A 27454-nucleotide genomic window follows, 5' to 3' on the forward strand; every position below is an offset into this window, starting at 1 on the left:
CCCCCCAGCGTTAGGGGACACGGCGGGGACCGGAGCATCCCTGGGGTCACCGCTGGCTGCGCCGGCTTCTCTTGCAGCAGGGGATTGGGGAGACAGGCAGCAGCCCCCCCCTCCCCGGGGTGGGCAGGAGGGGTCACTGGTGCTTCTTGCCCCGGTGCAGGGTGGCGGGGGTGGCGGGCAGGAAGAAGGCAGGGCGGCGCAGGCAGCGGAAGGCCAGGAGCTGGGGGCCCAGCGCGTAGAGGACGTTGGTGAGGAGGAAGCTCCACCAGACATCTTCAGGGGTCTGGTAGGGGAAGGGTGTGCGGGGGTGCAGCGAGGAGCCCAAGTGGGCGAACTGAGCCTGGGGACACAGGGCAGGGGGTGGCACACGGGGGAAGGGGACGGCAGAGAGGGGCTGGCCTGGCACAGCCCCCCCCGGCACCAAAGGGTGTTTTGGCAGGAGCACCCCCAGCATGGCCTATCTATAGACCTGCCGCTCGCACCAGCCTATTTCTGTCAAACTCATCCCCGGCTCCGTTAAGATCCACCGAGGCCAAAGTAATTAGTGGGCAGCGGCGGTGGGAACTGCTCCACATGCAGCCACGGGTGCGGATCTGTGTGTCCCCCCCCCCGGCTCAGCCCTGGCTCCCCGCTTACTCTCTCCTGGCTGGGACTGAAATTCAACCCGGGGGTCCCCCCGTTGTTGTGTGTGTGTGTCCCCCACAGCCATGGGGAAGGAGGATGGTGCAGCCCTCACCTGCGTGATGGCGCCGGCAAAAACCAAGCTCCAGTCGGGCAGCCAGGAGCAGCCGGGCAGCACCAGCCCGTAGATGCAGAGGCAGAGGAAGGGGAGGACGTAAAACATGTAGATCAGCATCTGGGGAGGGGGGACACGGAGAGGGTCACCCCATCCCCAGGGGCACTGGGGGCAGGTTTCCAGCCCCGCCTCAACCCCTCTCACCTGCACTTTGGGGTAGGCGACGGGGTCGCGCAGGTACGGCTCGTGCTGGTAGATGTACTCGAAGCAGGAATCGGCGGGACAGTCCAAAACCACCTGGGGGTGCGGAGAGCGGGGGGGGAGGTGGGTGCAGGGCAGATGCACCCACCCCCAGGACCCCCCACGGCCCCTCCAGCTCTCACCAACCCCCTGAAGAAGGTGAACGCGGCGGTGAGGAGCAGGAGCAGGACCAGCGCCGCGTCCTGGGGCCGCTGGTGCAGGTACTTGCGCTGCTCCTCCGCGACCTGGGAGAGGGAAACCGCCGTGTTTGCACCCCGGGACGGGGATAAAGCCGACGGCTCCTGGAGCAGCCCCTGCCCCAGCTCCCAGCTCACCTCCTCGGGACTGAGGCACGGCAGGGCCTTGGGCTGCTGGAAGAGCCTCAGCCCAGCCCAGATGGGGATGAGGATGTAGGGCAGGTTGAGCAGGAAGGCAGGGCTGAGGTCAGAGCTGTATTTCCCTGGGGAAGGAGAGCACAGGATGGACACGGCGGAGTGCTCGGCGCCCAGTGTCGGTACCTGCCGCTTGCCCCCAGGTCAGCACCATCCTCCTCTGCCCACGGGGCAAGTGCCTGGGAGCAAACCCACTGGAGAGATGGGGGGGATGGAGGCAGCCTGGAGGGGTCAGCAACGCCCCGCACCCCAGTACCTATCAGGTTCCCCAGCAGGAAGACAACGATGCTCATCGTCAGAGAGCCCAGCCAGAAGAGACCCAGGTTCCTGTAGCTCTTTCTGCAGAGACATCGGGATCAGACTCCTCCGCCAGGCTCAGAGCTCCCCTCCTCACAAAATACAGGCTCCTCCTACCCCCGTGAGCCCCCCACTGAGCTCCAGATCCATGAAGATGCCACATGGCCACAGAGGCCACCTCGCCACCCCACTGTCAGCCCTGCTCACCGCTGGCCGATGGCCGCGATCATGGCGAGGTAGAGCCCGTAGTGGATGACGCCGTCCCAGTAACAGATCAGGATGCCGTGGGCCGTGCGCAGGTGGGGCTCACTCTGCCCGTTCGGAAAACAGCGAATCATACGGGGTGGGGGCAAGCGCCTTCCCACACCCCCTCCCCGGGGGACCCCGCGGAGGAGCCCCAGCGTGGGGCTGCTCGTCTGCGAGAGCCCAAGGCAGGGCCAGGTGGTACCTCTCTGACGTAGACCTCCACGAAGCCAGAGATGTAGCCATCCTCCTCCAGCGAGATGATCAGGTCAACGACGGAGGTGAAGGAGAACACCACAAACACTGCAGGAGAGCGAGCCAGCTCTGCGCGGGGCCCCCGCCTCTCCCCGAACCCCAGATCTCTGCTCCCTGCCCCAGCAGGGGATCAGTCCCCACACCCCGGGGAGGGGGGAACTCACCGCAGAAAAGGGGGTCCTGGAAGTGGCTCACTCCGCTTACGAAGAAGATGATGGAGAAGAGGCCGGCGAGCACCAGCACCCCCATCAGCATCAGCACCAGCGGGCGGCTGCGGAACAGCGGGACGGGCTCCAGCACCCGGGGGGTGAAGCCCCGTTTCCCCCAGTCCAGGTGAAAGACCTTTTGCCCGCACTGATTTTGAGGGGTCTCTGCTGAAGCAGGATCAGACCCTGCTCCCCGGCGGAGGGAGGGGTTCCACTGCGGCACAGGGTCCTGCCCTTCCTCTGGGTGGGCACGAAATGGCTCCTCCAGGCTCTGAAATAACCCCCGGGGGGGTGAAGCCCAGAGGAAGGTCTGACATCCAGGCACGGGTGGGGAAGGGGCTGTCTCACCAAAGGGAGGGGAGAAACCCCAACATGGTCCTTCCTCTCCCTCTCCCTCTCCCTCTCCCTCTCCCGGCTGTGGCAATGGGCCACTGTTACGAGAGACTGGGAAAACCGATTCTAAAGCAAATCAGTAACAAGGAGACAGATACTGAAAGTGTGTCCTAAGAGACTGGAGAAGTTGTAGGGAAATCTATCCCGAGCTCGCTGCATCCCCTCCAAGCAGCATCAGCCGGAAAAGCCACAGCTCTGATCCAGCCGATACTTCAGCTACGAAACGTGAAAAACATGACAGTATTTTTCACTCAAGCTTTTAACCCTGTTACCAAAGGAAAAGAAAATGTGAAGTTGGGGCTGGCTGGCTGCACAGACGCCGCTGTTAACAGCTTCTCCTGCAGAAACACCCAATTACCAGCCCGAGCGCTCGGTGCAGCACAGCCGACGTGCCGAGAGGGGACAAAAGGCCACTGTCCCCCGGCCCAGGGTCACCCGGCTGAGAACAGCTCAGGCCTCATTTACAGGAGGCTGTGACAGCACCCAGCTTGTGTTCACCTTGTGCAGGTGGAATTGGTCTTCTGGGGACACGGATTGGGACAGGGACGGGGACAGGGATGGGGACAGGGACGGGGACAGGGACCGGTCCCCACAGGACCCCTCACGCAGGGACAGGACGGGCACCACAGCAGCACTGAGCGAGGCTGAGCTCGTCCTCACCACATGCCCCAAAGCATCCAAACCAACACAGAGGCTCATGGAAAAAAAACCTCAAAACAATCAAAGAATTGAAGCGTCACCACCTAAGTGCATTATTACCAGTGTATAATTAAGTACTACACAACTAATTACTCCCACAGAACAATTAATTCAAAATTCAAATACGGATGCTGCGGTGGAGTAGCACAACGCCGGGTTCCTCCGCTCACCAAATGACGTGACCCTGTGGGGGACAGGGCTCAAGACACGCCGGCACCGGGGCCACCCCCCCAATGTACCAGCACCTTGGGGTGCTGCGCTCAGGGCACCCAGGTCACCCCGAGGGGCTTTGAGGCCACCATCACTCACCCCACGGCAGGGACTAACGAAGAAAGAGAGGGATGTACCCCCCCACATCCCCCCACAAGGTCTGGGCAGGAGAATGATGCTATTACGGGCTTCAGTTTGGGGGGGCAGGCTGGAGGGGTCCGTGCTCCCCACAGCTACAGATGGTTTTCACCCGGTGCCACGTCACACGGAAGGGCGGTGGATTTCCTAGGGATGGATCCTGGAGATCTGGGCTGCAACAGCGCGGTGCTGTGCGGGATGGGAGGGAAAGAGGAGACTGGAAAGATGGGAAGGAGAATCAGGAGATCTTTAAGTAAAGTTTATCAGGTGGCCAGGAAAGTCTTGGCTCTGTGGTTAAGAGGAGTTTGGCTAAAAGTGCTTCCTGCTGGTAAAGCAAAAGCAGAAATTAGCTGTAAAAAGAAATGTGTAATGAATGGGAAAAGGAGGGGGAAGAGGGCCTGGCGGGGATGAAAGGATAGAAAGTGCCATAAAGTGATGAAAGAAAACGAGGGGAAAACCCACAGCTGGCAGGTCCTGGTGTGTGAGGCTGGAAATTGAGAAAAATCCCCAGCCAGAGTGTGGTTTTCCATAAAAAAAGCCAAAAAGGGCGTGAAGGAGCTGCCCCTGGCTGGTGGCTGGTACCAGACGCCCTGACATGAGGGTGATGGTCGGGCAGGGATGTGCAGAGCAGCCGGGCTGAGGTGTCACGGGGATGTCACTCAGCACAAAACTGTGACGGTGGTGACGGCGAGGCCACTGTGGAGGGGTGACATCGGCCACGCTGGGACACGCCAGCAGCCAAATTGTCAGGGGGGTCACTCTAGGAAGGAGGAGATGGGGCTTGGAGGGGTCCCTAGCACCCCGGGGAGGACACCCAGTGTGGGGGGGGTATCCTGTGCCTCTGTCCCGGGGGCTGCGCTGGAGCCAGGGGGCTGGAGAGGATGGTGATGAATCAGGGAGGTGCTGCGCGCCCTCATCCCCGGGGTGCTGGGGCTGTCGGTGAGCCCCGTGTTGTGCCACGAGCCCGCGCGGCCCCGCGGCGCCTCTGCTCGCTGAGGACGGGGTTTAAAAGGCATCGAGGCAGCCAGGAACCACGGTGGCACGGTCCCAGCCCGCAGCCACGGCTCCACAGGCTCGGCCGGGGCAGGAGCGCCTGGACAGAGCCCCCCGCCCCCCGCTGGACCCCCAGCACCCTCCCCTAGACACCGCTCCCCCTCACCAGGTCTGTATGGGACCCAGTGCCCCCTTACCCCCAGCGTGGGATGGCTCCCCCCATCCTCAGACAGAGCCTTGTCCTAGGCCAGACTGGATGCTTCCCCCCAGTCCCAGACTGGATCCAACCCTCAGTCTCAGACTGGATCCAGCCCCCAGTCCCAGACTGGATGCTTCCTCCCAGTCCCAGACTGGATCCAATCCCCAGTCCCAGACTGGATGCTTCCTCCCAGTCCCAGACTGGAACCAATCCCCAGTCCCAGACTGGATCCAGCCCCCAGGCCCAGCAGAGGACAGGACCCAGCACCCTGCCCCGAGCCGGACCGCAGCACCCCAGCCCCGGAGCTCTGTCCCCAGCCCACACTCACTCTGCCAAGGCGGTCGCTCCGTTGATGCCAAAGGCCACCGGGATGGCGAGCAGGGACAGGGCGAGCACCCCCGGCACGGCGGGGAGCTGCATCCCCGGCCTGGCCGCGGAGCCACCACGGGAACCCGCGGACTTTGGCCCCGCTGGTGGCAAACAGGCAGCACCCTTAAAGCGCCAGAGCTGCCCCGGAGGAAAGCCGGGGGGTCGCGGGGCGCGGGGTCGCAGGCACCAGCAGAACAGGGGTGTCTCCCTACGAGGGTCCCTGCGCTCGGGGGCTGCCCCGAGACACGGCGCTAAGGGCTGCGGGGGAAGGGTGAAACCGCTCCGAAAGGGGCTCTGAAAGCTCGGGGATTCATTCGTTTCCTTCTGGAAACCGTAAGTGCTTAAAAGAACCAAGAGGACACACCTCTTCAGATCTGTAAGAGCTAAAAAAGAAGGAGCAAAGCACATGAAAGCCAACGCTTCATCCCTGCCTTTAATAATGAATTGAACTGAGCAGAGAGCAGGAGTTTCGAGGGCTCTGCACCCAGCTGGGAGCCCAGCGTCCCCCTGACCTCCTCCTCTCACCTGCTCTGCTCAGACACGGGCGTTTACCTCCCCCCCAGCCCCTGGAGAGACCTGCCTCAGCACTCCCGACCTGGGCAGATATTTTCTACGGAAACTTCCACGGTACTTAGCAAATGCCCCAGCGCGGCCGCTCAACCTTTCCCCTTCCTCCCAGAGCCTTTCCCAAACGTGTCACTGTGGCACGTCACTCTTTCACCCTCTTGCTTCAGAGTCCGGGGGCTGAATTGGCCGCCCTGCACTTTGTCCTGGGCTTGTTCGTGGTTTCTCCGTGCAGGAGGAACTCAAATGCACCCCGCATGCCTCGTCAGCACATCACTGACGAGGAACAGCTCGTTAGGCCAGGCTTGTTCAGTCTAGGGAGTGCACCTGGGAGTAAGCGGGAGTTTAATCTCCAGGGTTGAGAAATCACCTACAGGCCCCGTTTGTACAGGGGGATGTACAAAAAGCAGCTCAATACCCTGTAAAAATTAAAGAAAAAAAAAAAGGGGTGAAACCAGGTCATGTGGGGTGACTTGACGCAATAACCTTCAGATCTTCTCAAACACCAAACCCTTTACAAGCGTCACCTGGCTCCCAGCTCCTGCTGAAGCTGCTCGGGGCAAACCAACCTCAACCCCTTTGCCTCCCCCCGGTGCATCCCACACGTTATCCCCAGATTTCCCGGTGCATCCCGGTGCCACGCTCACACTCAGCCGCCGCCGCCCCGTGCCGGGCAGCTGTCACCGTGTCGGCACAGCGAGTTCACTCTTTGATGGAGGAGAGTCCGGCTCCGGTGACCTTCCGGGTCTGCGGCAGCAGCCGCCTTTTTGATTCAGTTTCTGAAGTCGAAATCCCCCGTTTGTAGCTAATGATGGCGAGGAGAAGGACTGTGCTAAGTGGCTCGCGGGGTCTCTGCAGAACTGACCCTGCCCGCTGCTCCCAGCAGTGTGGGACTTACAACCACACAAGAAAAACCAAGAGCAGAGCAAAGCTCTGACTGATGAAGGCGGTTACCGAGAGAAGGGGCTCGGGAGGGCCGAGGCCGCCGTGTCGAAATAAAAGGAATAAAACAACTTTTGCCAACACAACATCAACACAGCAGACAGGGACCGCGGGAGGATGGGATTGGCTTTAAAGACCCGATCAGCAGCAGCAGGAAGCCTGTTCCTGTTCCCCCGACCTCCGGGGCCGTGCAGGACCAGGGCACCCACAGGACGGTGCACTGAGTATGTGTGGGAAAAAAAAAAAACAAAACAAACAGAGACTGAAAATGCCTCCACTGACCAGCAGCCTCCCTGCAAGCCCCTACTTCCAGCAGCAAAACAGGGAGCCCAGGGCCAGCCCCACAGTGCTCCCAACTCTGGTAACTCTGGAAAACCAGCTCAGCAGCTCCAGCGGGACCCCAGACCCAGCAGACGGGGAGAACCCGCAGGGACAGGGGCTCTGGCTCACCAGGGAAGGGCAGTTGTCACAGTGACCTGCATCACCTGAGCAAAGCCTGGCTCTACCAAAGACTGGCCAGATTTCTTCTCTTTATTTCCCAATCTCCCATCATTACTACCCATGCTGATTAACCACCCCAACCCCAACACCCCCCTGTAAAAGCCATACACCAGCAGCACACCCCTCAGCAGCAAGCTTCACCCTGTGTGTGCACAAAGCGGTCCCACATCGTGATTTTTCTCAGTACAAATCCCCACGGAATTCACCCTTTCCCCTGTTTTTATTGGAAGGCAAGTCCTTGCCTCTGTGTCATTAAAAAAAAGTTAACAGAGAGAATCGCACTCCAAGTATTTGGACTGAGGGAAAAAAAGATGCAAAAGAAACAAACCAACCAGGCTCACTCTGTTTTCTCTAAGATGTTTGGAAGGAAAGAAATCTAGAGCAGTCTCAGCCTACAAAACCCCACAGTAAGACCACTCTTAAAAATTCACCAAAAATTCAGTGATTAAACATAAGGAACAAATGAGTTTTATTTTATTTACAGACTGAATGAAGAAAATTTGTATTTGTAGAAGGGTTTCTTACAACAACGAAATCCAAATGGCCTTCAAGAAACTGTGCGTGAAGGCTTGGTTCTTTGTCACCCCATCTATGGAAAATGGTGGCAAATCTCTTGTTCTGCCAGGGAGCTGGGGGTGAACTTAGTGTTCAGGAAACCAAGAGGCTGTCACCTCTGACGGTGAATGAACTCACCCTGCACCCCTCAACCCTCGCAGCCACGCACTGACTGGTGCCTCGACTTCCACAGGGCTGAGGTGAAACCACCAGGCACTGGGTTTGCAATGTCAGTTGAAGGTCAGAGACAACTCTGGGCTTCACAACAGCATCAGAACTCAAATTCTTCAGGGAACAATAGCCTGACTGAACAACAGCCCCAAAAGTTGGGTTGGAGACAGTCCCTTGTTGTATTTGCAATTAAAAAAAGAAAAAAAACACAAACAAAAACCACACCCCCTCCTGGAGCAGCACAAGCTGCGTATCTGAACAACAGAGGATCTGCTGTTAGGCAAAAAAAAAAAAAAAAAAAAAAAAAAAAAAAAAGCATTCCTTGTAAGATGGCACCAAGCTAACCACGAATGGAGTCCCTGAACTAGTCCTACGGGTATCTTTGGTGCTACCCTCCACTCTCAGCAGGGCACCGTGTAAGATCTGTGTTCTCCTCTCGGAACACCACCCCGGCCCCGTTACAACAGCATTGTCACGACACTCGATGTGTGGTGAGCGGGCTTGCAGGCTCTTCTGGGTGAAAGATGGCATTGTGACTTCATAAGTTTTACAATATTAGCAAATAAGAGAATGATAATGCAGTTTCATAACATTTCACAGTAAAATTACAATTGTTTTGAAAATACGTTGTCCCAAAAAACCCCACCATTCTCAGTAGTAAGGTCGTCGTGGATTGTTCTGTGGGGAATAACAAGAAAAAATTAATCAGAATTGCTGTCTTCCCAGAACAATGAGCACCTGAGCTTAATTATCTGAAAAAGCCACTGAAACGTGACATTTCTGACAGCAAAACCTGAGGTTTGCCCATCAAAAATTACAAGTGTAGCTGTGTGTGTGTGGCTGCTGGCAGGTGTGCTGGCATGCTGAAAGTAAGAGGCAAATGCAGACTTACACACCTTTTACAATAGGAAAATGATTACTCAGAATAAACCATGGCTTCACGGACAGCCCATCTGCTTCCTTTGTGTGCGGCATTTAACCTTGGTATGGGCAGATAAAACTGAAACCAGAGGCTTTTGTATTAAAAAAAAAAAAAAAGACAGCAAGGAGAGAGCCTCCATGGATGTTTTGGTAGCAATAATTTGATTTAGCATTAGAGCAGAATCAAAGAGAAACTTTCGCAGCACTTGCTCTCTTGGCTAAGCACTAGGAATATTCCCACCCTGACAGGAGACACACCGAAGCCTCAGTGGGTTTGTCTTGGTTCGGCTTTGTGAGCCCTTACCAGCGGATTGGGTCGGAAGCGGTAGGCGAGCATCATGCGTTTGCGGAACGCCTCGTACTCATCATCCTCCTTGGTCAGCTCGGCGGGACGATCGATGCCAAAGCCAGCTCCATCCACAGCCGTAGTTCCCCTGGTGGGAAAGAGGGAACAAAGCCTCTGAGGTAAGCACAGAATCCCAGAGTCACCTGGGCTGGAAAAAGCCCTTGAAGCTCCTCCAGCCCAACCATGACCCTCCCCCTGACCCTTCCCAACTCCCCCAGATCCCTCAGCGCTGGCTCAGCCCGACTCTTCAAGCCCCCAGGGATCCCAGGGACTCCCCCCTGCCCTGGGCAGCCCATCCCAACGCCCAACAGCCCCTTCTGCACAGAAATCCTTCCTCAGAGCCAGCCTGACCCTGCCCTGGGCAGCTTGAGGCCATTCCCTCGGGGCCTGGCGCTGGGGCCTTGGCTCCAGAGACTCATCCCCCCTCTCTGCCCCCTCCTGGCAGGGAGTTGCAGAGGGCCAGGAGGTCTCCCCTCAGCCTCCTCTTCTCCAGACTGAACCCCCCCAGTTCCCCCAGCTGCTCCCCAGCAGACCTGTGCTCCAGACCCTGCCCCAGCTCCGTTGCCCTTCTCTGGCCACGCTCGAGTCATTCAATGGCCTTTTTGGGGTGAGGGGCCCAAAACTGAACCCACTCAGCGAGGGGCGGCCTCACCAGTGCCGAGCCCAGGGCTCAGATCCCTTCCCTGTCCCTGCTGGCCACACCAGTGCCGACACAAGCCAGGATGCCATTGGCTGCCTTGGCCACCCAGGCACAGTACTGGCTCATTATCAATGCCCCCAGGTCCCTCTCCGACTGGCAGCTCTCCAGACACCCCTCTCCAAGCCTGTAGCCCTGCCGGGGGTGGTTGTGGCCCAAGGGCACCACCTGGCATTTGCCCTTATTGAAACTCCTCCAGTTGGCCTCAGCCCATTGCTCCAGTCCGTACAGATCTCTCTGCAGAGCCTCCCTACCCTTGAGCAGATCAACCAAGCAGATGCGAGATCACCCTCCTCCTCACCAGAACTGCCTGAGCAAGGCTGGGGGAGTGCTGGGCACCATGGGGCTGCATCAAGCAGACAGCTGACACAGAGAGCTGACTGCATCTGCCAGGCGTCTGCACTGCCCTTCCACACCAGTGCCACTTGTCATGGTTAGATGGAAGCAATAGTGTCAACATGTATTTGCTTAACCTTTCACAGCTGGAACAGAAATACCCTCAGCGCTCTGGGTGCCTCTGACAGGCAGACTGACCCTTGGCAGGGCACTGGGTTGGTTGGGACCTTTCTAAGAGCATCAGAGATGGTAGAGCCCAAGCAAATCACAACCCTTGTTGAAGCCTGTGATGTGCAGAAGCAGCCTTCCCTCTGTCGCTGGTGAGCCTTGCTGCTTTGATTACAGCAATCTTTTATCACAGAGCTTCTCTGAACCAACAAACATCCTGCCAGAGAGATCTGGCCAAAGAGAAACAGAAGTGCTTTACAGAGAAACTTTCTATCCTGCAGTAAACAAACAACTGTTATTTCTAAAAGGATCCAACACTAAACCCAGAATTTAGAGTATTTCCTATCCCCAATATTTGGTTTGGAAGCTCAGCATATGTTACCAACAGATGATCCACCTAAAAAGAGATGCTCATCTATTTTTGGATAGAACTCTGATAAAGCTTTATATTATACAAAGTCTGATCAAATCAGAAAATTTCTGTGCAAAAGAGTGACATCAAGACAGTTGATCACACCCGAAGCGCTCTGACCCGGACTGAAACATTTTTCAATCACAGGTCCAGCAGCAGCAAATCTTGGTGGCCTTTCACCCACAGTACACCAGGGACCAGCCAGCAGGCACCAACGAGGCTTTGGATGCAAAAGGCATGTTCCTTAATACTTAAATAAATTTATGACTTTAAAGACATGACTAAATCCTCACAGGCCCTGGGAGAGGGGAGGTGCAGACAAGTATTATCTTCATTTTATAAATGGGGAAACTGGGGAGAAGGCACCTCTCAGAAGAACATACCACACAAATCGAGATTAGAAACAAAATGCTCTTGGCTCTGGTCATACTCCCTGCCTGAGAAAAAGTATCAAACCCAGGTCTTGGGGGAAAAGGAACCCCAAAGAAATCTGAAACGATTTTTCTCCTTTCCTGCGAGGATTCCATATTCTGTTCAAGTGATGAATTACAGTCACATTTATTGCAGCTGCTTCCAGGAGGCTAGGGTAGGAGCATCAATTATCAGCCCAAGAGAAAAGGACTAAATCAATAGTAGAAGAACTCTGCTTACTTGCTGACTGGGTTTTTAATCCCCTGCCCATCCGAGCCAAGTCCCTCGCCTTCTTTCCAGCCCATCTTCATTAGCATTTGATAACCTATGTTTTCCACAGTCAGTTTGAACTCTTTGTATTCAGAATAATCTGGCTCACGTCCTTCCTGCAGAGACACCAAAAGTAGTGTTGGTTATTTTTTATATGCAGCCAGCTCTGTGGGTCAGAGGAGGGGAAAACCAGCTTCAGCTACTCAAAGTTAGGATGGTTCTGACAAGCATAAACCAGCATGATTTCTTGGGATTCCAGTTCTGTACCACCACAGAGAAGGCAATGGGTAAATGATAAAGCACTGCACAGCCCTATATCTGCAAGAAGCAAGCAGTGCTACTGTGAGATTAAGCTGAGAAATATTTAGCTCCTGAATTTAAAGTTGCTCACTGGATCAAGCTTCAGATACAGTTCTTATTTAAGCCAGGATCTCTAGGGAATGTCAGACCCCACGCTGGCTACATGAAAACATTATGAGGGATCTGCCAGCACCAAGAAGTTCTAGTTTAGGAAGAATTGGCAGGTATTGAAGTGCTTTGCATAAGCTTTTTGTAGGCTTTATATTTTCACTTTACTGCAATCATCTGGATAAAAATTCAAATTTTCCTTGCTTGGCATCAGCAAGCACTTATCCAAAACTGGAACAGCAGACAAATGGTGGGTAGTCCGAGAGGCTTGTCTGTAATTTCAGCCAACCCCCAAATCCTGTCCCAATAGTCTGTTCTCTAATTTGCTACAGCCGTTTCTCTGCGAAGAGCAAAAAAACTAAGCCCTTGTTTCCTGTGGAACTAACAGTGCTCCCACTGTAAGGGCAGAAATTCCTCAGGGCTGCAAGGGAGGTAACTGCTGGGGAAAGGGCTGAGCATGCTTGAGACCTCTCCCTCCTGCTACAGGACCTGACTGAAACATCACCCCTGCCCTGAGAAGTCTCTGCTAGTTCACCTTCAGTGCCTTGAAGGTCTCCATGAATTTCTCCAGCTCGTCAGGTGGAAGAAAGTCTCCGATGAAATGTTTCCCTCTGCCCATCTGGGTCAGCTGCTCAGCCCACTCTGCCCAAGACACAGAAGAGAGAAAACAGCAATAACGCAGCATTCTTTGACTTGGAAATTGGGAGGGGTTGTGAAGCAGAAAGCCTCACACCAACAGACAGTTATTAATCTCCACTCAAGAGCACAGACCTGTGAGAAGTGACCCTGCAACTCCTGTGCCAGCAGCGTGATCTCAGGCATCTCCCTCCAGAGGCCTCTGTGCCTCCGCGGAGCGAGAGCCCCGAACGGCAGCTCCCACCCACCTCGGGTCTTGTCCATCTCCATGCGCCGAAGCTGGTGCTCCCACGTTCCCAGCTCGCTGTCCACCTCTTCGTCGCTGTCGTAGCCATGTTGGTGCTGCTGAATCGCTTTTTCCCACATCATCTGCATCTCCTGCATGGCTCGCTTGTGCTTCATGATCATATCGTACATCTGCTGCATCTGGGGGCAGAGAGGCCACAGCACACTCAGTGAAACCCCCACACACCCAGTGAAACCCCCCACACACACCCAGTGAAACCCACCTTTCCCTCCCCAGTTCCCAGCAGCACTTTTCCCCGGGGACCCTACAGGGTACAGGTGGGCAACTACAAATCCCGAGTGGTGCTGCAGCTTGATCTGATCCACTCGCTTTCCCCATCAAACAGGAGCATTATCACAGAATCGTTTGGGTTGGAAAAGCCCCTCGGGATCATTGAGTCCAACCCTCAGCCCCACTCTACAAAGTTCTCCCCTACCCCACATCCCCCACAGCTCATCCCAACAGCCCTGAACCCCCCCCAGGGATGGGGACTCCCCCCTCCCCGGGCAGCCTGTTCCACTCTCTGACCACTCTTGCTGGGAAACATTTTCTCCTCCTGCCCAGCCTGACCCTCCCCTGGGGCAGTTTCCAGCCATTCCCTCTTGTCCTGTCCCTGATCCCCTGGGAGCAGAGCCCAGCCCCAGCCTCTCTGCAATGTCCTGTCAGGAGCTGCAGAGAGGGATGAGGGCTCCCCTCAGCCTCCTCCTCCTCACACTGAACGCTCCCAGCTCCTTCCCTGGCTCCTCACAGGATTTATGTGCTGGTTCCTCTAACAGAGGCACCCTGGTATCACCACTGAGGACTGCTGCCACCCAGTCGGCCCCACACAGTTTAAACATCACCCTCTCGTTCTGGCAAAAGCCAATTCTGCTCTCTTTCCCCCCAAACCTGCAAGTATTCACTCACTTTCCCCCCATGCTGAAGCAATACGTAACCAGCTGCAGATGTGACACAAGAGACCTTATAGATTTTGGGGTTTAGTTTGGTAGGACAACAATTGGCTGGCTTAATTCGTATTCCCTAAAGTCCTCTAATATTTCTGCTGACTGCAGCACCACAGGATTGTTAAGCATTCAGCACAAATCCTAGAGATTTATTTGTGGGCCAAGTTTCCCCAACTGGGAGAAGTTTCTTTGCTACTTCCACCTCCATTTTCCCATTTAACCCAGGCATGCTGCAGCACAATATGAATTTGGAAATCATTTCAGGGCATTACCTCCTGCTGCTCCTTCAGCTGTTTCTTCTGGGCTTCGGAGAGCTCTGTCACACCCACCAAACCAACCGGTTTCCCTTTTTCATAACCAAGACCCTTGAGGTCCTGAACTGTAACAAGCACACGTTAAAAGACTTTCAAAAATCTGAGACAGCTGTTGAGAGCAGTGAAACCGTTATCTCAAGATCCCCACATGAAGTTTTACACTTATTTCCTGGTTCCAGCATTGAGACCCTTAAGTGAAGGACTACCACCTGGGAGGACTTGGGAACCACAGGAGGAGGTTGCAGCTCCTTCACCAGCCAGCTCAGAGTATTCCCTCACCCCAGACCAGGGCTCTGCCCGTAGCACATCAGCAGACTCACAAACCACATCCTCAGGGGTCACACTGCATGGCATCTGCTACACTGTGCTTTAAAAATTATTCCTCCTTAAGATTAATTCTCCTCATAAGGCTTTCTCGTGAACCCTGGCCATTGCAGAGCACGATGCTTAATTATTCAGAACTGAGTCACAGGCAGATCTGAGCCTGGCAGCATATTGGCCAATCTGTGCACGTACGTGTCTGCTGATTACTATGTAAACAGCAACTTCATTCAAAATGAAAAGCAAATGACCACATTAGAATAAAGACATGAGCATTATGCTGCTTTTGGAAGTTGCCATTCCCCAAGGAGATTTTAGTTTCTAATCTACAGGCTCAAGAGCAGCATTGCCAGGGATGTTGTCCCTGCTTTCAAAGAAGGGACATTTTAAGCCTCTGCTTGACAATCCCATTGATGTACCCTCCTTCTCCTGCAGCATCCCTTTTCAGAAGCTCCTCCTTTGGAATAATTTTTGCTGTTTTCTCAGGTAAGCCCTGAAATTAGATATTAACACTATCTGGGCAGGGCACCTACTGATTTAAAATGACCATACAGCACTCTGAGTTCAAAGGGCAAGTTGGGAGAAAAAAAAAGTAAGCTTATTTTTAATTGCTGCACGATGAAAGAAACTAATAGAAATACTGCTGGGGCTGCAAAGAAGAGATTTACAGTGGAGATTGCCTTGCAAACTTGGTTTATAAATACTTGGCAGCTCCCTGCTAAAGCACCTCAGAGCTAAGATCCCAACAGGTAAATATTTAAGGGATTGAAAGACGACACACAACCACACTTGAAAAGCCCACTGCATTTTTTAATACACGGATTTCTTCCTAACGACTGCAAAAACCTCCATTTGAATGTAAGTCCAGACTACAGTTAAATGATGCTTCATTAATTATTCATTATCTATTAATTATGAAGCCTGATAATAATAGGATCATTGTTCATGACACCAAATGTCTACATAGCATGCTAATTAGGCCCCAGGGGTCATCTTCTCCCTTCCTCTTATTCTCAGGCAGGGCAATTGATCTGAGCACTCTGATCTCCCCTCCCTTCCAGCACGCTTTCGGCCGAACACTCCAGGCTGGGGAAGGGGCCTCCTTCACTCCCAGCTCCCAGGGAGCACACACAACAGTGCATCCACCCTCCCTCACACAGCTACAGCCTCTGCACATTCGCACCAGCACCGGGAGTCAACTCTGCAGGAAGAGTTATGTAAAACACTGCAAGAGGTTTTCCAAGAGGAGGGAAGCAAGAATTTGTGTTATGCTAGGCTTGGTGCTAGGACACTCACTTTCAGCTCCCAAGAAATAAGAACAAATAGACAAATAAACTGATCTATTATTGATAAACAGCCCAATTTCTGTCTCGGAGGGCACTGAGATTTGGGAACAGTTTTAATGAACACGCTATGCCTATTCCATGTAAAGAAGAATCTGACCCCAAACGTTACGTGAGACTGGGGCACTTCAGCATCAGCCCTAGCCAAAGATTCACCTCCTGTCTCAGGGCATGGGAAAGCTTTCTCTGAATGCACCGAGGAAGACTCTCTGCCCTTCACAGAGGTCAGCAGCTCTTTGGCTTAGCTCTGAATTGCATAAACACTCAGGCTAAGAGCCAGGCATGGCTCTAGAGGCCTCGCAAGCTGGTGCCTTGCCAGCATATATAACCACCTTAAAGGAGAAAGGTGAGACTGGAGCATCTTCTTTTACTTCCCAGAAAGCATATGCCACTGCTCCTTCTTGTGCTAAAACTACATCTGGTTTGTCTGACTGCTCTGGTACCTTGCAGACTTTATATGCTGAGAGATGCTGAAAGTCACTGCAGAAATTCAGCTCTGGGAGATATTTTTGTAGGCTTGGCCTGAAGTATCACAATACAGGGAAAGTTGACAGAAAAAGCAAAGCTCCACCCCAAGTCCACATCTGAAGATAGAAAAGTCTATTCATAAATAAGATCAGTCAATAAATTTGCATAAAAATAGATAAGATTTATAAGTTCCTTCCACTGGTCAAACACCAGGCAAACACTGTGCAGAAGATAAGGAGCTGCTTCTCAGCCTCATGTTCAGCAAGCCTGGGAAGAATACATTTTTTTTTTTCCTTTGAATGACATCAGCTTTGCCTACAGGGTTAATGGTGCAGTCTATCTGCAGCATTGGCAGAAGACTACCTGAAGGTTTATCCCTTTCCCACATGCCCAAAGAGGAGCTTGTTACAGAAGGGAATGTCCTTTAAGGACAGCAGGAGAAATCCCAGTACAGAAGTACCTGATTTTTTGCTTCATAGTTTGAAGATCTAACTGAATTAAAACTAATCAAACCCCAACCAATCCAGTATCAGGTTTCAGAAAATTCTAATGACAGCCTGTAATTTCCCGTTAGTCCACAGAGTTCACTAATCACAGTTCTCTCTGTTCTGTTCAGCTTTTCAGCTGTATTAGTCCCTGCAGTCCGTATGCAGTTAAGTGTTTTGTATCAATACATTTAAGAGGAGCCTTGTTTCTGTCCAAACAGGCTACACTTTCTCCTCTCCGTGATACTGATTTATTACTAAGAGTAGACAGGAAGAGAATCAGAACAGTCCTCCACTAATTCCAAACCAATTGCTAAGGATAAAGCACTAAGACATAGATATTTAGGTACCAAAGCATACTGTGCAAATCTAGTCTTCACAGAGGACCAGGGGTGTAATTTGGAATTCTCTTCACCTGTCAGGTCGAAGAGGTTGATTCTAAAAAGGGATTAGTCCATCTGAACCCATAAAAAAAAAATCCTTCCCCCTGCAGAGCATTAACAGCGCATTAACGGTTGATTTGTTATGCCTGGCAAATTGTTTGCTGTCCTTTTCTTCTACTTGACACAAAGCCCTGCAGAAAGTGAGCATGAACACAACTAGCATGTCCCTGTCTAATTAAGAGGAAGCTAAAAGAGCCAGGGGAGATTTCAGCAGGAAGCGTGCTGGAATCAGCACATGGACACCCCTGCAGCCCCCCGCCCTGCAGCAGAAGGTATTAAGACAGAATCTGATGCTTGTTTTGATAGCGCCTGCCCCGCTTCATCATCGAAGCTTCATTACTGTCTGCAAGAAAAAAAAATAAATTACTCCAGAGGTACAAAATCAGGAAAGACTTCTGCATCTGATTTCTGCCTTACTATGAGCAGCAATTCAAGGTCAGATGAATAAGCCACTCAGGTTGGCATCTCGTCCTGTACATATGAGATGTAGAGCCAAGACTTCTGTACAGGGCTGTGATCAGAAGACAGAATTACATAGGAACTTCTCTTCATCTACATCTGAAGTGCTGGATTAGGAGACAGAATCCTTCCTTCCTGACCTCTGCAGAGCCAACAGACACCACAGCACATATACAGCCAACCCTGCCTCTTCCCCAAGCCTCACAATCAAAGCTATTAAGAGCCGAGCAATTACCTCCTCTAAAACCCAGCCACAGCAGAAGACCCACAGACTTGCTGGAGCACTGAGCTGTACAGGATGACCATGTGTTGAAAATTATCTGTGGTCTCACCCTGCAACTCAGAAAATTACAGTTTGTTTTCTATGAGTTGTCCCACTTCATCTCTTCTGCTGTTGCTTTTTTGGAAAAGGTCCTTATTGAGACAGGTACCTACTACTTTTCCTGTGACTCCAGCCCCCCACTATTAATTCTCTCAGTTTGCCAACACTGACATGCCTTATCTTACATCTTCTATCTTTCACATCCTTTCCCCATAACACACTAATTGGGCAAAGGATTCAAAGATGCCATTTTAAACATCTGCATTCACCTGTCACCCTTGAGTGACTCGATTTTTGTATGCATCTCTAACTGCCTGCCTAATTACCTATCTGCACATGCACAGAGGAGCCACCAGAGTTCAACCTCTGAGAGCTCCCAAGAAGTGCCTCAACTGGAAGAATTCTCTTCCAGGGCTCGAAGAGAGCTGTACCCCCTGGGCGATCCTGGCAGGTGAGGTAACGCTGGATGAGGACTGTGAACCCCGTCTGTAATCAAATGAACTGAAACGGGTAGAAATTGGAACAGGAAATTACAGTCGCATCCACCAGCACTTGGGGAACAGAAGGCTAAATGGGAATAGCTGATCAGTTAGAGCGAGATGGAAGCGCTGCCCAGGGTTTTTATCCTACCATGGGGAATAAGCACAGTTCAGCCTTTGATATTTGTTTTCCAACAGACTCTCTTCCTGAAGTGAAATAGCCCTAAACAGCATAGAGGCTGAGGCTGTAATGAGCTATAGCACAGCAGGGTTTTAGAGATAGCTGGAGAACGATAAGATCCAATCCCTGGTGTCAGCGAGATAAAGTGGTTTATCTGGGCTTCCACACAGGGGAGAGTTAGCTGCTAGACCCAGCTGAAAGATAGAGGGTTGGCAACCAAGGAGATTACAACAAGAGATAAGACTCACTGGGTTTTCCGTTCACAAAGCCAGCTGGGCTAAGGCAGAACGCACCCCCCAGGAAAAACAGTTATTCAACACAATATACAGCCCCACTAACCTGAAAGAGGGGAGGGGGAATCCAGCTGTTGGACGAGCTGCGGGAGGGGCAATTCAACCTTGTCCTCCTCAGGCCCCCACCTGCTCTTCCGCTTCTTTTTAGTAGTGCCTGTAGCAGCAGCTGTAGTTGTTGTTGCAGCTGTAGTTGTAGCTGTCTGATCCGGTGGAGTTGTGGAGGATGATGGTGAAGGTGAGGGCAGGGATGAGGGTACGGGCAAGGGCGAGGGAACGGGCAAGGGAACGGGCAAGGGCAGAGGTGAGGGAACGGGCAAGGGCAGAGGCAAAGGTGAGGGAACGGGCAGAGGCAGAGATGATAAGCACAAAGGTGATGGTGATGCCTCGGGACTCGTCTTCCTTTTCAGGCTGGACTCTACAGGCAAGGGGGCGCACACAGTGCTGGTTTTGGCCTTACGGAACTCCTCCAGTTTCTGCCGGTAATACTTGTAGCCTTTGCTGTTTGGCTCATACAAAAACCTATAAAGAAAAAAAACCCACAAAGTTTAGATGTAACAATCATACACAGGGGATGGATGTAGCACAGTTTGGTCCGGGCTTTTCTTTCCTGCAATGCTCTTGCACAACTAGCCATCCCCCACGAATCCCTGCTCTCCAGCACCATCCTGTGTGTATGTGGGTGCAGTGCAGGGCTCCGCATGCCTTTGGGATCCGGAAGCCTATTTCCCATTCATGAGCAAACCACCGCTATTTTTGGTGCCAAATAAACATACTAAAGAGGATCATGTTACATTTGTGGAAACGCAAGGTCCTCCCCCAGACTTCACCTGCCTTCCAGAACACGTTTGGAAAAACTGCAAGGGGTCCAACAACATGTCGGGTTTCAGTTCACAGAGGAAAACAAACATTCAGGTTGGGAATGCCAAACCACTGCCTAAAGAAACTGCTCCCAGGCCTCTAGTCAAGCTAGAAGCATTGACATTACCAGTCTGCTTAATTACACCATGACTCCTCCTTCTGTTCCCTCATACACAAAAAACCATCGCTTTATTTGCTACCCCTTCCAGAAATAGGCATCTCTGACCTTTTGGGTAAAATAAAATTCCTTAGTCTCTGTGGGAAGAACATGAACAATCCTCAAGCTAGCAGCTATGAAAAAAAAAAAAAAAATTTAAAAAAATCAATATAGTCATGTTTGTTACAAACATGTTATCTTTTTGGGCTCACTCCAGTTTAAATACTTCACACAGAAAACCTGTCTAGTCCTACCTCCTCTACAATCTTCCCTTTTTAGAGGAGCAGTTTAACACTTGATGTAACCTCTCCTCAGGATAGTGCCTGCTCCCACAAGAAAACAGAAGAGGTGACAGGCCTTTTCCACCTATCGCAGCACAACACGCGCAGGCGAACACAAACAGCTCTCCAACGTATTTTAAGATTCACTAAACGTGGTCTCGCATCCCTGCATTTGAATAACAGCATTAAGGATTGCTTCAGGACCTAGCAGAGGGCAGGATGGGGCCCTCCCCAGGGCAAACCTGATGAAATCCTAACAGAGGAGATGGTGTTTAACTTGCCCATGCTCGGGTGGGATCACAGCAGTGTTTTAAAGTAAATAATGAAGCAGCTCAGATATTAGCGCATCTGTCTAATGTGATTCACAACACAAGGGGAGCACCCCAGAGGGCCAGAAGGCAGCCAATAAAATGCCAAAATATCAGCAACAAAATAAGGCTTGCTGAGCCCCACTTCACTTCCAGGGAACACACCAAATTGTTTCTAAGAGCAGAAAAATAAAACAAGGATGAGACCAAAGGGAGACATTACACAGCTGTCAGTGAGCACTGACAAGAGCAACGCACATCTGAAAGGCTGAAAGAGATATTCCAAGGGGAGACCTAATGGTGAAGGAGTGCTACCTGGATGTTGTGTAAAGAGCAACCCAGGAAATTAATTGGACAGCAGCGGTATGAGTGGTGGATGGGGCCCACACCAAAACACAGCTAGAGGGAAAAGTATAAAGGTTAGAACTCTACTGGTACATTGCAACAGGCAAGGAGGGGTGCAGGTCGTAAATTAATTTTTGGGGAAAGCAAATCAATTTCTTTCTCTCTGACACTTTCTTTAAGCTGTGAGGCTTGAGAATGTAGAAGTGTCAGTGTTATATAAGTGCACAGTCCTTGTAACTTTAGAGTTACCACAAGCTTGTCTTATTTCTGCCCCCCCCCCAAAAAAAGATGACTCATCCCCATTATACTCGGCAGCAGGTTTGTTCCTTTACCTGAAAGCATGGTTCTCTCGGTTGTTCTGCAAGGCAATAGCTTCCACCTCGGGACCCCCATCTGCTATGAACCTGGCCAGTTTCTCAGCAGAGTTCCTTGTCTCTTCGTCGTCTGGAGGTGAAACTTTAAGCAGGCTGTCAGTACTGGGCCCAACTCACACAAGCAACAGTCAAAGCCTATCTGTTCTAAGAACCCCAAGAGCAGAATAAGGGCAAAAGGTCGAGTTTAATTTTTAGAAATATCACACATAAACAGTCATAAGAGTTTATATCACAAAAACATGATATTGCATCAGGTTGTACAACAGCTTTGTAACCAGAGGAGTGCCCATTCACACATCAGCTTCCCCTGGGCCAGGAGCTAGAGGAGAGCAGATTAACAAACAAACCAGCTTTTGTCTCCAAAGATGGACACTCATTTCTCTTTACAGCAGAGGAAGTCTGCTTCTTCCCTGCATCAGGCACTTTTCCATAGGGTTACACCTCAGCACTTGCAATTATCTCTAGTTAAAGGCTTTGCCACTGATGCCCCCAGGAATAGCAGGAAGGCCTTAGAAAAAGTGTCAAACTAATACCAGACCATAATCCCACGTGGACCTACTGCCACTACACATCTGCCAGCCGTTTTAGGGGAGGGTTGTAGGACAGAGGAAATTCTCCAGGGAACAGTCCCAATCCTCACCTGGAAGAGGTGGCTACTGCAGCCTTTGTCCAAAGGCACAGAGAAGGCTCATTAATATTTCAAGCATGTTTGATGTTTATAAGGAGCCAGGCAAATATGTTATTTAGCCACGACAGCCTTATATGACATTTGCTACCTGCACAGTACCAGTGCCAGTACTCCAGTGTGCTGGCACAGGACCAGGAGGCAGAAGACATGATTATAAGCCATGGACAAGTCATAACCTTTCCTTGCTTCAACATTCCACACCTGTAAAGTATGGATAATACTGCTTAGCTTCCTGTTGTATCAGTTAGTTGATATTGGAAACAAGCTCTTTCAGCCTACAGTCTATTAAACCATGATTTGTTTGAGCTGTTAACTCATCAGCATGACAGCTAAATTGCATTAAGACTCCTCTCCACAAAAAATGAAGCTGACACGGAGGGGCTGAGTGATTTTGCCAAGCCCACAATGCAGACCTGAAACAGAGGCTGGACTAGAAGTGATGAATGCCTGGCCCCCAGACCACACTTCATGTGCTAAATAATTTCTGTCTCACCACAGTTAACCAGATTCCACTGCTCACACCACCTGTCTGTTGGCAGATCACCCACTTCTGCTGTTTTTCCCCCTGAAAACACTATCCCTCACTTGCAAGGGTTTATGTCCCAAGCAGAAAAGAAAAGCCTGAGATAAGGGACCAGCAGCAGAAAGGGAGATCGTGTTCAACAAACCAACCAACCCTTTTCATCTGTAACAAATCAAACGAGAAATTTTCCTAAATGCATTGTCAGGGCTGAAACACCTTCCAGAACAAACACAATGATGAATCATTTAAGTTCACTTTAAGTATTTTGGAGAAATACAAGGAAAGTCTCTTCCAGGACCCCTTTACCCAGAGCACAGTATCACATGCTGTGGGTGTGGGAAACAACCATTTTTGGAAGAGTTTGACGCCATCATGGTGATGTTTGATCACCATCTCCTTCCATTTTGAAGCGTTATTTACAAGCAGCAGGTTGACAGCCAAATACCCACTCCAACTGTTTCTAGAACAGACCTAACAAGCAGTTACAGAGAGTGAAGAAGTAAAATTTAACTTATGTAATTCATATTCCAGATCCCAGTCTTAATTACCTTTCTGAGAAGAGGATGCCTGAGAACTTTGATTCTCTTTTCTTATCTCTGCCACTTTCTTTCTGTAGTAAAGGAATTCTCTGCTGTTCTTATCATGCAAAAACCTAGGGTGGAGATGGAGGAAAAAAGGGGGGGGGGAAAAAAAAAGCATCAGCGACAACTATACAAACATTGATACTCTGGGATATAAACAGCTCAAAATAGATAAACTACTCAGAATGCACTTAAAATGTGGATTACAGAGTCTTCAGCGTGTATAAATACACAGAGCTTTAATCTAAGGACTCGCATCCAAATTTTTTGTGTCACTTGAAGGGAAATAAATAGGTCTCTTCTGACAGAGGAGGGGATCCTCCATCTGCAGCCACGCAGCGTGTCAGTGGCAGAGGAGACAGAGATCCAGTCCAGGCTCCCCAGGTGCTGTGCAGGCAGCTGGACCCCCCAACTGTGCTCCTAACTCCAGCTGACCTGCTACCTCAGCACCACCACAGGGTCCCTTCCTGCCTCACTTTCCCCAGCTATAAAACAATTAACTCATAACAAAGCTCGAATCCACCAAACAATAAACTCAACCAAAACACACCTGCCAGACACAAGGCTGATGTTTTTTCTACTACAAAGAGACAACTTTCAGCTTGGGAAGACAAGAGTTATCACAGCACTTACGAAAAAGCTGGGTTATCCTTGTAGTCTTCCATAGCGACCTTCTCTAATTCTGGTCCCCCTTCAGCCACGAACCTAGCCAGCTTTTCCACCACTTGTCGGGTCTCCGCATCCTCTGGGGGTAAAACTTTAAGCAGGCTGTCAGTACTGGGGTTCAACTCACACACCAAACAGGCAACAGGTACATTACTTCTAAGAACCACGGCGGCAGACAAAAGTAGAACGGGAATGGGAAGAAAAAGGATGAAATGGGGGATCCAGTCTCACACAGCTGTACAAATTACAATCCCTAGGTTACTGTCAGCCTCTGCACTCCCCTAGTAGGAAGTTTGTATTTTGCCTAGATTTTCTCCTACAAGGAAAAGCCTAAGATTTGGATCACCACAGTTTAGGCTGCAAGCTCAACTGCAACACAATTTGCTTCTGACAATTCTACTCCATACAAAACACAATGGGGAAGAACAGGAATTTGGTTTTAATCACCACATTACTCGCTGAAGATTACAGATCCCAGTTCCCAAGCCATCACTCTGTACCCAGCTAGCACAGACAGATTGTGGAGCTGGAGCGCACAGCTCTTCCTACTGGCATATGCCCATGTCTCAGCCCTCGCTTGGAGGGAATCCCACCAGAGCTAAGAAACTCAGTCTCCAAGAAACTGTGCTGCAGCCTCTGTGCCAAGAAAGGGACCCACTAACACGGAGAGCGGTAACGGAGCCGATGCAGGACACGTTCAATGGGCACTAAACACAGGCTTTTGTCTAGACAACAACATTTTGGGTAGGGTGCTGAACAAAGAGCACACAGGAGCAGAGCTGCCCATGCCAATCCAGACTAGATTTGAACCCACAATCTTTAAATTAAGGGTCCATGTTCTGTCTTTGCTCTCTGCAGCCAGCGGCTATTTCTCACATTCCTGCAGTGCATTTCACGCTTGAGTTCAGACTTGCTAAGCTTATGCTTTTATAAATACCACCAGAAATAGCTAGACATGGTTTTGTAAACATATAATGAAATAAATTATGACACAAAGCTTAGTGTGACTTATTTAGCAACTCCAATCTAATTTTATACTTAGTACGCATGCATGAAATTCAGATTATTAAGCAAATCTGCCTTCTGGCTTCCTAGGCTAGGTTATCCAGATAAACTTGGTTATCTAAGTGCTGCAATATCCTTGACTGGTTTTCTATCCTTAAAGCAGCCAGGACCTAGAGGTGAGATTTTCTAATGTAACTTTGAAAAGAGGCAGGAACTTTGATTTTCCCTGATCATAGTTCCATGCCTAACACATTATTTTATTTATTAACACACACAATTTTCCCCCTACACAGCCACTCTCAAACTGAGGACTTTTTATTTTCTATCATTTAAAAACCTGAAATTTCATTTTAAATACAAGCATTATGTCTGTATATTTTCTAGAGAACTCAGCACTAGGCATAATACATTTCAATTGTACAAAAGCAGAATTCTTTTGATTAGCAAACAATCGAGCTCCACTAAAGGCAGCACTTATTTTTTCTCTACACATTATTTTCACAGAGACTTACAGACTGGTCAAGCACTTGCCTTGGTAATTCAGAGAAAATAAATCTTCCTAGGCACAAACCAGACCTGTCCTAACCATGGGGAGTGACCTCTCTCCCATGCTGAGCTCGGGTGGGATCAGTTGTACCTCACAGCATTCAGTTCTCAGCTTTTCTGCTGAAGCTGGCTTTGGAGGAGTCCACCAGCATTAACTGCTGTCATTTATATTTCATGATGCAGAAGTCTGCACTCAGGAATTGTGCTAAGAATACCAATTCACAGCATAAGGAAAAAAAAAAAACAACAACCCTTTACTTGGGAAAAATATCAAAGGAATCCTGTTCCCACATTCAACTCCTACCACTAGGGTAAGTGGACCTGCACCCCAAAACAAACAACGTAGTACAAGGTGTCATTTACCTTTAATTTCCAACCACTGCTCATAATCTTCCTCCTCATCTTCGTCTGGTGACTGAAACACACTGAGGCGATTAACGACTGGGGTCTGTTTGGAATGGGAGTAGTTCTTCGCTTGGTGCAGCATGCTGCTCAGGACCTGGCCCGGGCGCTTCCCAAACAGCATTGGTTTCTTCCCAACATTTGATGCTGAAGTGTTTGTCGAGTTATTAGTAGAAGTTGGGGGAGGTTCTTAGAAAAGAATGAGGGGAAAATAATTCCTGTGCATCCTTACTGTTTTAATCTTAGGTTACAGATAACAACTCACGCAGTAATACAGCTGCAACAGGCTGTTATTTTCAGAGTAAGTTAAAGACACTGACTGGTAAAAGCTGCAAAACAAAGTGAAACCTGTGATGACTTTTTACAAAGTGAGATTCAAGCTAAAAGAGAGATGCTTGTCTTTACAGCACCTGTGGAGGGAAAGGGCAAACCTCCCTGATGCATCTCAAAGACTTTAATCCAAATTTAAAGGGGTCATCATTGCTTTAGAACTTACTCATACTCGTAACAGCTCATAGCAGGGTTTCTAAAGTGAACATACATGGAGGCAGCTCACACAAAGCTGGCATCACCAGGAGAAGGAAGGCCTCCTGTGGTTCAGAAGTCGACCTACCAGTACTTGACTTTTCCTTCTGCAGCTTGAGAAACTGCTGGAGGAAACTGCCATCATTAACAAACTTGTTGGAAACACAGGCTTCATTGTCAGTACCGTCATCTCTGAATAGAAAAAGAAAAGTAGGTGATGGTACTCATCATCCTCCCCCACCCCCTTCACATGCATCTATTTTGAACAGAAAACAAGACAAATGCCAGTCACTACTAACCTCTCTCACCCAAGGTCGAAAACACACCTACCTTTTCCAAAGCACATGAGCTATTCAGCTTGCTGCTTACAGCATCTACCCACACCCTCCACCTGGTTTGTTCACTCTGTTGAAACAGAATTTCTAATTGCTCGGTTATGCTACTCTGCTTCCAAGAACCACAGACAAGCATATAACTGGAGAACCGTGCTAACTTTTAGTGAAAGGTAACAGGAAGCAGAAGGAAAGTGCAATAATACCCATTTAAAAACATTAATGCTTTCAGCATATATCTGTTCTCCCTAGTATCTGAAAAATCTGGCTAGCTCAAATAAAGTAGCCATTACTCAGTTATCAATTTAAGCTTTCTCAGTATTTGCCTCTCAGTGGGAGAGCTCTGGAAAGCTTGTCTCTTCAGTTTCATTTGACAAACATGCTCCTTTTCCATCAGCGAAGCTCCCATCTAAATGCACCGTAATTCAGACGTACTCTCCAAACAGAGGTAGCTGCTGTATGCTCAGGTAATTCTGTTTCGCTTGCTGCTCCAGCCTGGCCTCAATCTCTCTCTTCTTCTGCGCTATCAACTCCTCTTGGTGAAGAATATTCACGTTTGTCTTGGCCGATTTAGACTGCGCGACCCCAAACCACCGGCTCGCTTTTCCTACGGGGAAAATTTTTTTTTTCCTCTTTTTTCTTATGGGAAGGCGAAAAATCAAAGCTGCGGCCGTTGGGGCCTCCACGAGCCACCGCGCCGACCAGAGGGGATGATGCCACAGCCCTGCCCCGGCCACACACGCCCCAACCCGCGGCTGAAGGAAGGCCGCCGAGCCCCCCCCACGCCGCCACCCCCGCGCTGCAGGGGACCACCAGG

General features: G+C 50.5%; 3 protein-coding genes across 3 annotated transcripts in view; 1 reads left to right on the plus strand and 2 right to left on the minus strand.

Annotated features, from left to right (window-relative positions):
- Positions 1-133: 133 nt before the first annotated feature.
- Positions 134-5421, minus strand: TM6SF2 (transmembrane 6 superfamily member 2). Its single transcript, XM_026864992.1, has 10 exons — positions 5330-5421; positions 2328-2434; positions 2114-2211; positions 1873-1976; positions 1625-1707; positions 1312-1436; positions 1120-1221; positions 941-1033; positions 737-856; positions 134-340 (listed from the first exon to the last, which is right to left on the minus strand). The coding sequence occupies exons 1-10, from the start codon at positions 5419-5421 to the stop codon at positions 134-136; spliced, it is 1131 nt and encodes a 376-aa protein (XP_026720793.1).
- Positions 5422-7817: 2396 nt separating this feature from the next.
- SUGP1 (SURP and G-patch domain containing 1) lies at positions 7818-27238 on the minus strand. Its single transcript, XM_026864987.1, has 13 exons — positions 27073-27238; positions 26394-26497; positions 25742-25969; positions 23795-23918; positions 23129-23232; positions 21328-21451; positions 19093-19565; positions 14211-14317; positions 12957-13134; positions 12608-12714; positions 11635-11780; positions 9329-9458; positions 7818-8781 (listed from the first exon to the last, which is right to left on the minus strand). Exons 3-13 carry the CDS (start codon positions 25902-25904, stop codon positions 8755-8757), a joined length of 1683 nt encoding a protein of 560 aa, XP_026720788.1. The 5' UTR covers positions 25905-25969; positions 26394-26497; positions 27073-27238; the 3' UTR covers positions 7818-8754.
- A 41-nt stretch (positions 27239-27279) lies between these two features.
- MAU2 (MAU2 sister chromatid cohesion factor) overlaps positions 27280-27454 on the plus strand; it is a 17931-nt gene continuing 17756 nt past the window's right edge. The window contains exon 1 of the mRNA XM_026864919.1: positions 27280-27309. Coding sequence (XP_026720720.1) covers positions 27280-27309 — 30 coding nt within the window. The remainder of the gene's footprint in view (positions 27310-27454) is intronic.

Source organism: Athene cunicularia (genome assembly GCF_003259725.1).
Source record: "Athene cunicularia isolate RWA chromosome 28 unlocalized genomic scaffold, athCun1 chr28_part1, whole genome shotgun sequence".
In the NCBI taxonomy this organism is placed as follows: Eukaryota; Metazoa; Chordata; class Aves; order Strigiformes; family Strigidae; genus Athene; species Athene cunicularia.